This window comes from Pinus tabuliformis, chromosome J (genome assembly GCF_031772625.1).
Source record: "Pinus tabuliformis cultivar Carrire ecotype Pingquan chromosome J, CPIR1, whole genome shotgun sequence".
Taxonomy (NCBI): Eukaryota; Viridiplantae; Streptophyta; class Pinopsida; order Pinales; family Pinaceae; genus Pinus; species Pinus tabuliformis.
The window spans coordinates 1,406,578,147-1,406,589,312 of NC_142295.1; the positions used below are offsets into that span (position 1 = coordinate 1,406,578,147).

At 34.5% G+C, this 11,166-nt stretch overlaps 1 protein-coding gene across 1 annotated transcript; it reads left to right on the forward strand.

Annotated features, from left to right (window-relative positions):
• The first annotated feature begins 7,843 nt into the window (after positions 1–7,843).
• Positions 7,844–10,291, forward strand: LOC149232619 (cytochrome P450 71AU50-like). The gene is made up of 2 exons (XM_089379458.1): positions 7,844–8,917; positions 9,505–10,291. The coding sequence occupies exons 1-2, from the start codon at positions 7,889–7,891 to the stop codon at positions 10,129–10,131; spliced, it is 1,656 nt and encodes a 551-aa protein (XP_089235584.1). The 5' UTR covers positions 7,844–7,888; the 3' UTR covers positions 10,132–10,291.
• The last annotated feature ends 875 nt before the right edge of the window (positions 10,292–11,166 follow it).

An 11,166-nucleotide genomic window follows, 5' to 3' on the forward strand; every position in this document is an offset into this window, starting at 1 on the left:
ATTCTAACCTGCGATGATTCAAAAGTTTCATATATTGTTTCGAAGACGCTTGATTACTTATTCAGGTTGGATCTCAATGACGATTCAAATTAGATAGCAAATTAGAATCAGCCGTAGTTTTCCATAAAAAGTTGAATGTCTATGCGACATTAAACCCACGAACTAGTGAGGAGGTCTACTCTACACCAGAGAATTCCTCTCCTCATTGGTTAACTTCCTCAGTCCTAAAATGCTAGCAAGGGGAGGGAATTGATATGGGTGAAGAGAGAATTGATCCCTTAATGTGAGAGTCCATCGCTAATCATGAAACATGCGCAACTTTGGCATCTACTGGGATACAAACACAAGATCCCGGTCTTGTTTTAAACAATTAGATTAGGCTCGCAAAATCTCTTCAACACTCTACAAAAGAACAGGATGCCAGTGAGGTAAGAAGCCAAAGCCAATTGCATTTTGTAGGTCCAATGAGGAGAGAAGCGAGTCATTTGAGCTTGGCAAACATGAGCTAATAGTGAAACATATTGAATCTAAATTTCCCAGAGGATGGAAGGAATTTGAATAATTCCCAACACATTCTCATGTCGCTCCTAGGCCCTACTGTAACAACTAGTTGGTGAGGATCAATCAAGTTGAATGAACATCCTGGACTTAGAATAGGCTCGGAGATCCTTAATTTTGGTTATGTGGAAAACCATGTAATGACCATGATTAGAAATGTGTTCATTGTGATAAAGGGCTCTGAAAATCTAGATAGTTTTGTTATTCTTGGGAACCATCGAAATGCGTGAACTTATGGAATTATGGATCCTAACAATAGTATAATTGTTCTTCTAGAAATTGCTAGGAATTTCGATATTTTTCTGTGCGATGGACGACAACCTAGAAGGAAAATTATCCTAAGCAATTAGGATGATGACGAGTATGGAATAATAGGATCAACAGAGTGGGTAAAACAAAATTTTGGAAACTTGGGCTCACAAGAAATGGCCTACCTGAATATTTATTGTGTTACTCAAGGAAGAAGGATTTTTTGTTGGTTCCACACCATCGCTGGACAATATTTTTGTTGAAGTTCTGAAAGAGGTGTTTGATTATCATGTTAATGGATAGTACCATGTTGACAAAGCGACATCTCCTAAAGTGCTAAATTTTCTTATGTATAAATTATGCTACTTTAGATTTAGGGAGCTTAGTATTGAGTATGACAAGTTTATTAGGTGGAATTGGGCCTCGGGAATTGAATTAGGAAGGAAAAATGTTAAATTTTAGTGTTTTTGAGGGAGCCTTTACAACATCTCACTCGATAGTGAGAATTTACAAATATAATCCACCATAAAAGCCAACAAATTTCTACCATACGTTGTCATACCAGCAAGCGAACTATCTCTAAGTCCATTTGTTAGGCAATACATTGTCAATATCATATTTGTCCCATGAGCATTACAAGGTATCTCTATCCTTAGGCCTTTGTTCATCATGGTTATGGGTCACCCACAAGTCCATTATTATGGGTCAACCACACAAAACCCTTTTCATTGAAGTCCATTTTCTAGGCCATACACTTTCAATATCAAAGTTGGCCCATAAACACTATAGGGTACCTCAGACCTTCATTCATCATGGTTATTGGTCATCCACAAACCATGGTTATAGGTCAACCACATAAAACCCTTGTAATCAAAGTTCATTGGTTAGGCCATACATTGTCAGTATCACAGTTGTCCCATAAGCATTACATGATAACTCAATCCACAAATCTTTATTCATCATGGTTATGGGTCAACCACACAAAACCCTTCTCTTCATTGGCTCATATTCAATAAAAGCTTCTCAAAAGTGAACTTGATGCAATGGGGACCATTGCTTCCTAAGGGGGGAGGATTGATCCGAATGGAAAGTGGCTTCCGCCCTTGGTATTTACCCATGGTATCCACCCATGGAATATAATCATGGTATTGTAACTTAAGAAGGCACTGGAAAAACTATAAATAATGAGCCTCGCCTTGTGAAAAAACATGCTAGTCCAACATGATGTAGTTGTTTAAAGCTTCTCTTATTTTAATAAAAAAAATATATTTCCCTTGACATGTTGATATGAATTCTTTTAGCAATATATTTGAGAATAATTTAAGCAGATATTGTGTGTTTTCCCTTTCTATTGGGGTTTAAGTCTCCTAGATCATGGCCCTCCACCAAGACTTTGATCACCAAACATCTGTGCAATAATTCTTTTCTTGTTTAACGTAGAAGAGGGATTTATGTTGCACCCTCCATCAACAACACCAATAGTGCCCAGTTGGAAAGGACCCACCATCACACCTTCATGGAGCAACAACAATTATGGCTAAAGGTGATAGGAATGTTTGGGTATCACATCCTAAATCATAGATCATTTCACAAACAATATCATGACATTTTGACACAACACAACATGAATGATATATGGCAGGTAACATGAATTTTCTCATATTCACTCCGTTAACTCAATGCATTAGTATCTTTATTGTGTTTTCTTTTGAAATTATGAAGGCTTGTTCGACCTAAATACAAACCCATTCTATACAAACCCAGACTTGTAGTTTTGAGGACTATAAGGCACTGCATAGCCATTCCTAGGACATTTGATGCAAGATCTCAGTATTGAACCATACCCATAAATGTATGGTAATGGCTCATCATACATTATAGGATACAACCCATGGATTTACACACATCAAAATAGTTTACTTGTTATTAGTTAAACAATTATACACAATATTGAACATAGGCATTCAATAATCCTTACACAACAACTTTTCAAGGTATTCACACATATCATAGAATGAAAAATCACACATAGCCACAATCAACTGGTCATATCAAACAATCAACATATACATGTAAGTAATTTCGCTATTCAGGAGTAAATCAACATCACAAAGATCCATAAGTCCCTTACAACCATCACGAGGGCTTCACTGTGGGAGCGATAACATACCACGTGGGTTCATATTGGGGAATATTTATTGAGGAAAAAATGACATAATATATTGGGGGATATATAGGGGGTGGAGGGTTTTAATATTGACAGGTATAAAAAATGGAGGCCAAAGTTAATGAAAAAATATAAAGGGGTATAAAAAAATGTTAATGAAAAAATGGATACCTACAATATCTAGTGAAAGTAGGGGTATTTAAATTGGGAAGGTGTATTGGGTTCGTATTGGTAGGGGGTTAAATAATGTGATTTTTAAAGGTATTTTCCAATATGTAGTAAAATTAAGGGTATTGTTTAATATGCCACGAACGCACATGATACGTCAAAGGTTCATTGAGTGAAGCCCCCGTGACAACCATGCAAATCATTCACATACCATCACATTGCAACACATAGGAGTACATATGCTTCTTTGATAGTGTTGATACACTCATTGTAATACAATATTATTATTCATTATCATATTGCATCAACATGTATAAGATACAATTAAGCAACTTATATTAGGAGATGGATAACCAAAAAATAGGAAAGGGACTTAAATTGCCCTTCCAATTGGAGGCCAACTACATTATTATTATTTCTTGCAAATAACCACCCTTGAACTAGATTCAAAGCCTATAGAGTAAAGTGCTCAAGGGAATTTCACACCAGTAATATCAAAACACATTGGAATGCAAAGCACTCAAGTCATCCACCTGACAACTAGGAATGCAGAGAGCATGATAGTGTCTCCACCCAAAAGTCACTTTAGGGAATCCGAAGCATATAATGTTCCACCCAACAATCACTTACATGAATCCAAAGCCCACAGTGTCTCCATCTGATTCACACTACAAAAATATAAAGTCCACAATGCCTCCACCTGTAATATGGAAGGAATTGTGCATCACATCATGCCTCCACCTGATGTCTTTCACAAGAATCTAGATTCCACCTTCAGGATCGCCACCTTTGAGAACACCAAAGGAAGTTCGACCATGCCTAGTGTCTCCACCTGCTAAGCATGAGTCTAAGGTCCACTTTCGCTCTACCTTCTCAATCACCACTACTTCCCACACGACTAATGTGTAGTCTCTGTTGTTGTAATGCAACCATTGTACTTTGTTCTTCATGTGCGCTACTTTGTGTGTTTGTTCTTGTTTTTTTTCCACACTATCTAAATTATTCCTTCCGAGAGAGTCTCCTCCTTTTTGAATTCCTTCCCTAATTTCATCATATGTGTTGACCAACACCCGTGTCCCATAGGACTAGCTTGTCATTTGCTCAAGCACCCATACACCAATTTTAATGTTTGTACATTCTTTTTTAATGCAACAAGGATATAGCTGAATACAAATTGCAACATTCAAAGTTTGGCTATTTCTCCAAAAAATTCCCAAGCAACTTCTCCTCCCAATCTGTGAATATGTGTCTTCTCTCTTTGTCCATTCATCATTTATAATTTACATCAATTTATATGATCAATTCATATACTAATATTTACAAAGGTGACCAAAAAAAATTGTTACACTCGATATGTCATTCACTACCTTTAAATCTAGATCTCAATATGTCATTCACCACCTCTAAATCTAGATGCCATTGACAATTCATAAATTGGTAATTGATAACTCATCATCATTAAGTAGAAATAACAACTCATAAACAATGATCCATATGTTTGATTATTTAAAAGATCATATATCTTGGAATTTGCAATTTAATATATTAGATATAGTTAAAAATACTTTAATATTTAATATTATATTTATCTGAACTTTCACCGTAACATGAAGAAATAAAAATAAAAAATTTAAATTTAATTTATAATCTTATAGAATTTTTAAATTTATTTATAATACTGAAATTTTAATTCTAATTTTTTTTTTTTCCATATAAATTGACATTAACTTATTTGTGAGGAAACTTGATTTTAATCAAAATTTACAACCAAGCTTGCACCAATAACTTTATATGAATAAAAGCTAAAAAGTTAAATTATCACCTGAATGTCAGTAATTTAATTCACTAGAAAGAAAATGATTCACGACCAATCACAATTTTTTTTTGTTTCACATACGTTGACATATAAGTTGACATGTGTGAGGAAGCTTGGTTTTATTCAAAATTGACAGTAAAGTTTGCACCAGTAACTTGATATGACTAAAAGCTAAAAAGTTAAATGATCACATGAATGTTAGTAAGTTAATTCGCTCGAAAGGAAATGTTTCACCACCAACCACAATTTTTTATTACATATAAGTTGACAGGGTGAAGAAACTTGATTTTAATAAAACTATTACAGTAAAGTTTGCACCAATATCATGGTAAGACTAAAAGCTCCAAAGTTAAATAATCATATAAATGTTAGTAAATTAATTCACTAAACAGAAATTCTTTTTTACATATAAGGTGAGGAAACTTTATTTTTATCCTAACTTGATATAACTAAAAGCTAAATAGTGAAATGATTAGTAAATTAACTTACTCTCGAGAAAATGATTCACCACCAACCACATTTTGTATTTGATAAGATCTTGACCAAAGTGCTTCGCTTAGGATTGTGAATTTGAGGTGCGTGTACTGACAGTCTAGTTTGTTGGGAAGAAAACGCTTTATTCGCAACCACATCTGGTCTACTTTGCTCCAAAGAAAACACTTCATTCACAACCATATCTTGAAATCGATAAGATTTTGAACGAGTGTTTGGTATTTGCTGTGTGACTTTGATAAGATTTTGAGCACAATGTTTTATTTAGATAGGGTATTTGAATTGGATGGATGAAAATTTGTTAAAATTCTAGTTTCTATCTACATCCCCAATTACATGGGTAGGGGCCCTCGCAGAAGTATTTGGACAAACTCCATTTATAAGAAGTTATTATCCACATGCGATGTAATGTGAGCAATTCTTTTCACCTTTTTTGATGTTAGGTAACGTATTTTGATGTTTGTTGAAAAAGGAAATTAAAATTTTAAAATTAATATGAAATCAAATTATATGTATTTGGGATAATTTTAATTTAAAATTAAACATTTAAATTAAATATAAAATAATTAAAATGTGTATATGTTATTAAAATTGTAATTATGTTTATATGCTCGTATATTTTGACATAGAGTATTTAAATTTTGATTTAATTATCAATAAGTATTAGGAGAGTGGTAAAATTTTAACTTTATAAAATATTTTTGATAACAATATCATATAAACAAGTGTCACATGAAATTAAATAACGGATTTTTAGACATTGGTTTTAATAAGTGAGGATACTAACCCATAGTATTGTAACAATACCTATTTATAAGTGAATCTCTCTAATTAAAAATGTTGTTATATGTTCTTTTAAATAGATATATATGAATAACTTATATATTAACTTTTTTAGTAAACTGGTTGTGAAAGTACACATGAATTTTAAATGTATATATGTTTAATTCATATACTAATTATTTTTTTAACTAACATTGATAATAATAACAAGGGCTACATAGTAGCTAGTACCTGCAGCTTAACTTAAATATGGCTTAATGAAACAAAAAAAATTAACAAAGACAAAGTTTTCGTCACAAAAATAAAACAACTAATAAAATATTATACTGTTGAAAGTCATCACCAAAAATTAATAAATATGACTAACTAATATTGTTTATATTACAATACATATATCTATATGTATGTGTTATATCTATATATATATATATATATATATAGATAATTAAATTGATTAAAATATGTTTTTAATATAATATGAAGTCACCTTAAATTGAAAATTTTGTGAAAAAATTATAATTCTAGAAAATAGAAATAATAGAAAAAGAAGAAGCAAAAATCAAAAAGTTAAATAAAAAAGAATTAAAAACAAAAAATTAGTAAATTAATAGAAATGGAAGTTACTAAACAACCCATAATAAATCACCTTACAAATAAATAAATTTTAATAATAATAAAAATTGAATTCCTAATGTTAAACTATGGATAAAGGTCATAAATTTTTGGTCAAAAACAAACTAATATGCAGCCAAAGTCAAAACTGAATTGGTTATACCATAATAATAATAATAATAATAATAATAGAAGAAGATTATTATTATAATTATTATCTAGTTTTAAGGTCACGGCCAAGCCACACACTAAATTGGTGTATGAGACTCTCTTGTTTGTGGGACAAAAGACCCATCTCAATAAAGCGATTTTCACTACCAAGTCTACAAAATCATGCATACTCTACCCTCTCTGGTTTTGAACCTGTGATCTCTTAAGAGGAAACATATCCTCTTAACCATTAGGCCCACTCAAGCATCTTATTTGTTATAATTTTTTATGTTTTTCCGACTTATTACTTTGTTTTTCCAAAATTTTCAGAGTGCTAAATCTATTTATGTAATAAAAAGACATATTAAATAAAAAATAAAAAATAAAATCATAATTTTACCAAAAATTATTTGGCCATAAACATTATATATTATAATGTCATTTAATTTAAATAACTACATAGTTATAAATATGTAAAAAACTTGCAGACTCCTGAATAGTCCTAAACCTCAATCAATATCAATATCAATTTGTAAATAATACTGAAATCACGTGACGTGCATGATATGACGGCTGGGGCGGTTGGCTTTCGCACCCGCAGCCATGTTTGATTCCTGCGGCGGCATTCACTGAGGCCCCCTAACCGCTATGCCGTATTCTGCTGGCTTCGGCCATATTGATTGTAAAAATCTGTGGGCTTCGGCCATATGAGGATTTCTCCCTGAAAAAAAAATAATACTGAAATCATAATTTTAAATCAAAGTGAAATTTCTGGCAAAAAAAAAAATTAATTAAATCAAGAAGGTGAGACAGATAAAATGATAAGCTGGCAATCTGAAGGTCTGTATCCGACACTCACGATTAAGCCACGAGAGGGGCAATTGGGCCTTAAAATGTCTATCTCGCTCGGAGACGCAGACTCAATAAGAGAACAGCAGCTGCTGTTAATATTTGTGAGTGGATACCTGAGAATGGCCTGGGAATTGGTATCTGTTACAGGGTCCCTGTCGGAATACGCAGAGTTCTATATTGAAGCTCTGGTTGCATTGGCGGTGGCATGGAGCTTCTTCGGTTTCATCTACCGCGACAGGCGGAGGCGGCTGCTGCCTCCCGGGCCGTTCCCGTTGCCCGTTATCGGAAACCTGCATCTGCTAGGAAAGCTTCCCCACCAAACTCTGGCAGAGCTTGCTTTGAAATACGGGCCTCTCATGTCCCTCCGCCTCGGCTCCTCCGCTCTCACCCTCGTCCTCTCTTCCGGCGAAATCACTGCGGAGTTTCTAAAGGGCCATGATCGGCTTTTTGCCGGCAGATATTCGTCCGCCGCTATCAGGTACTTTACCTATAATTCCTCGGACGTGGCCTTTGCTCCGTACGGTCCCTACTGGAGGCAAATGCGAAAGGTCTGCGTTTTACAGTTGCTGAGCTCCAGGCGCATAGATTCCTTCAGCTTCATAAGAGAAGAGGAAGTCTCAGCCATGATTTTCTCTATTATTAACTCAAACTCGGATTATCCTCAGGATGACCCTCGCCCCTTAAACATTAGCAAAACCGTCTCGGCTCTGACAAATGCTATAATCTGCAAAATGGTGTTTGGTAGGAAATATTCAGACGAAGACCTAATCGGCAGCACTGGATTCGATTCATTGATCAAAGAAATTCTTCTGTTAGCCGGTACTTTTAACATCGGAGATTATATACCATACCTGGCCTGGATAGATTATCTGCGAGGTTTCAACCGTCGCTTGGAGCGAGTGCACAATACACAAGACCAGTTCATGGAGAAAGTATTAGAAGAACACAACGTTAAGGGACAGCATGACCCCAACGTCCCGCGAGATATTGTGGATGTTCTGCTTGAAGCCTCTGCAGATCAAGATATGGAGCTCCAAATTACACGAGATAACATAAAAGCTGTTGTCTTTGTAGGTTAAAACTGGATTAGATTTATGCAGTAGTATGATACTACTTTCGAATTGAAGTTTTTGTTATTAGAATTGATTTAAAATTTAATATTTTGAGAAGTGATATTTAGAATCAATATGTTGATACATGTTAGTCTTAGTGTTTTGGTATTGTTTTTTAGCCAGAGGATTGTTGAAAGGTTGGGTGAATAGGAAAAAAATTAAATTACCAAAAACTAAAAACATAAAACTAAGGGTCTTATAGATTATTTTTAATCTAATAAACCTTAAAATATCATTTTATTTCATTTTTCAAGAAATAATCCATTAATACTTATAAATCTATTTGAAATATTTTATTTCTTAATAATAAGACCAGTAGATACAATATAACACCACTAGATACAATAATTTCCCCTTACTTAATCGCAATATAACCCCACTTATCATGAAACTACCAAAATGACACCATATAAGACTGTTTAAGACTGTTTATAATGATTCTAAACTTAAACACAAATAATCTCACTGTGATAGATCCTGAAAATGAATTTGAAATAACTATGATTAAGTCATTTATATTTATGATATTGTATTGGTGTTGGCAGGATATGTTGGTGGCTGGCATGGACACATCCTCTACAAGCATAGAATGGGCAATGTCTGAAGTGCTGAAAAACCCTAAAGTGCTGCAGAAGCTTCAGGACGAGCTGGAACGCGTAGTTGGAATGGACCGTATGGTACGCGAGTCCGATCTTCCTCGTCTCATTTATTTGCAAGCCGTGGTGAAAGAAACACTCCGACTCCACCCGGCCGGGCCTTTTGCGATTCACTCGGCCGTGGAGGACTGCACTGTTTTGGGCTATGAAATCCCCAGAAACACACTCATTTTTTGCAATCTTTGGGCCATTGGTAGGAACCCTAAGTCATGGGGGGAGGATGCCCAAAGTTTTAAGCCCGAGAGATTTCTTGCTGAAGCGGAAGCTGGCTTAATCCACAAAACTCATGAAAACTTTGAGTGGCTTCCCTTCGGAGCAGGGAGGAGAGGGTGCCCCGGGCAGCCATTGGCAACGCTGGTTGTAGAGTTTGTGGTGGCGCAGCTCCTGCACTGTTTCAACTGGAGGCTTCCCCTGAATGGGCAGGAACTGGACATGACTGAAAAGTTTAATGGACTCACCTTACCCAGAGCGCATGAACTCTTGGCTTTTCCGACTCCTCGTCTTCCAGTGCTGTAATTGGTATGGCCAGTTGTAATTACAATATATGAGCATTGGTTTTACAGTAGATTAGAACCTGATGAAATGCTTTGTCTTTATAAAGAACCCCTGGAGGGCAGAATGCTCCTTCCAATCAAGGTGTAGTTGTTTGACTGAGAATTTAATCATTATTTAGGTACATTTTGTGCTCAGGAATGGAAATTTTGTTTTGACATTTTTAAACCCTAAAGGTATCTACGACTCTGCAGTATCGCTACTTTTCAAATCAGTTAGTTTAACCAGAATTCAATTCTAGCTGAATGTAAATAAAATTCTACAAAATTCTTGTAGAATGTAAAACTTAAAAATATGTTTATACTTTAAAGATTTGATTTCTCTTGATATTTAATAGATTATATTAAGGTAAATTTATGTTAATTCTTTTTTTTTCTCTTTCTCTCTCTTTCTATATATATATATATATATATATATATCCACCATCTAAGGAGTTAGACTTGTGTTTTATTTTGAGCAACAAACTAATAAAATGTTCAGAATGGCATATTTTTCATTCTTAAAGACATAAATTCTAGACTCACATCATGTATACTCGATAAAACCTATTTTAAAATAGAAAATTAAGTAGGCACTTGATAGATGATAGTAAATGATTTTTGTAGTCACTCCCAAGCCAAACAACAAACTAGCGTATTACGTACCCCATTGTTTATTAGACAATAAACTCTCCTTTCATACTCTTCCCCTCTAGATTTGAACTATGCTCTCTTACAAGGAAGCATATGCACAAACCTTGAATTTTGGGTCAAGCCAAACACCAAACTAGTATATTATGTACTCCCTTCTTTATTGGACAAGGGACCCTCCTTTCATACTCTTCCCCCTCTATATTTGAACCTATGATCTCTTACCAAGAAGTGCATGTACAAACCTTAAAGCAAGGGCCAATCCAAACACCACACTAGTGTATTATAAAGCCCCTTGTTTATTGGACAAGGGACCCTCCTTTCATACTCTTCCCCCTCTAGATTTCAACATATGATCTCTTACTAGGAA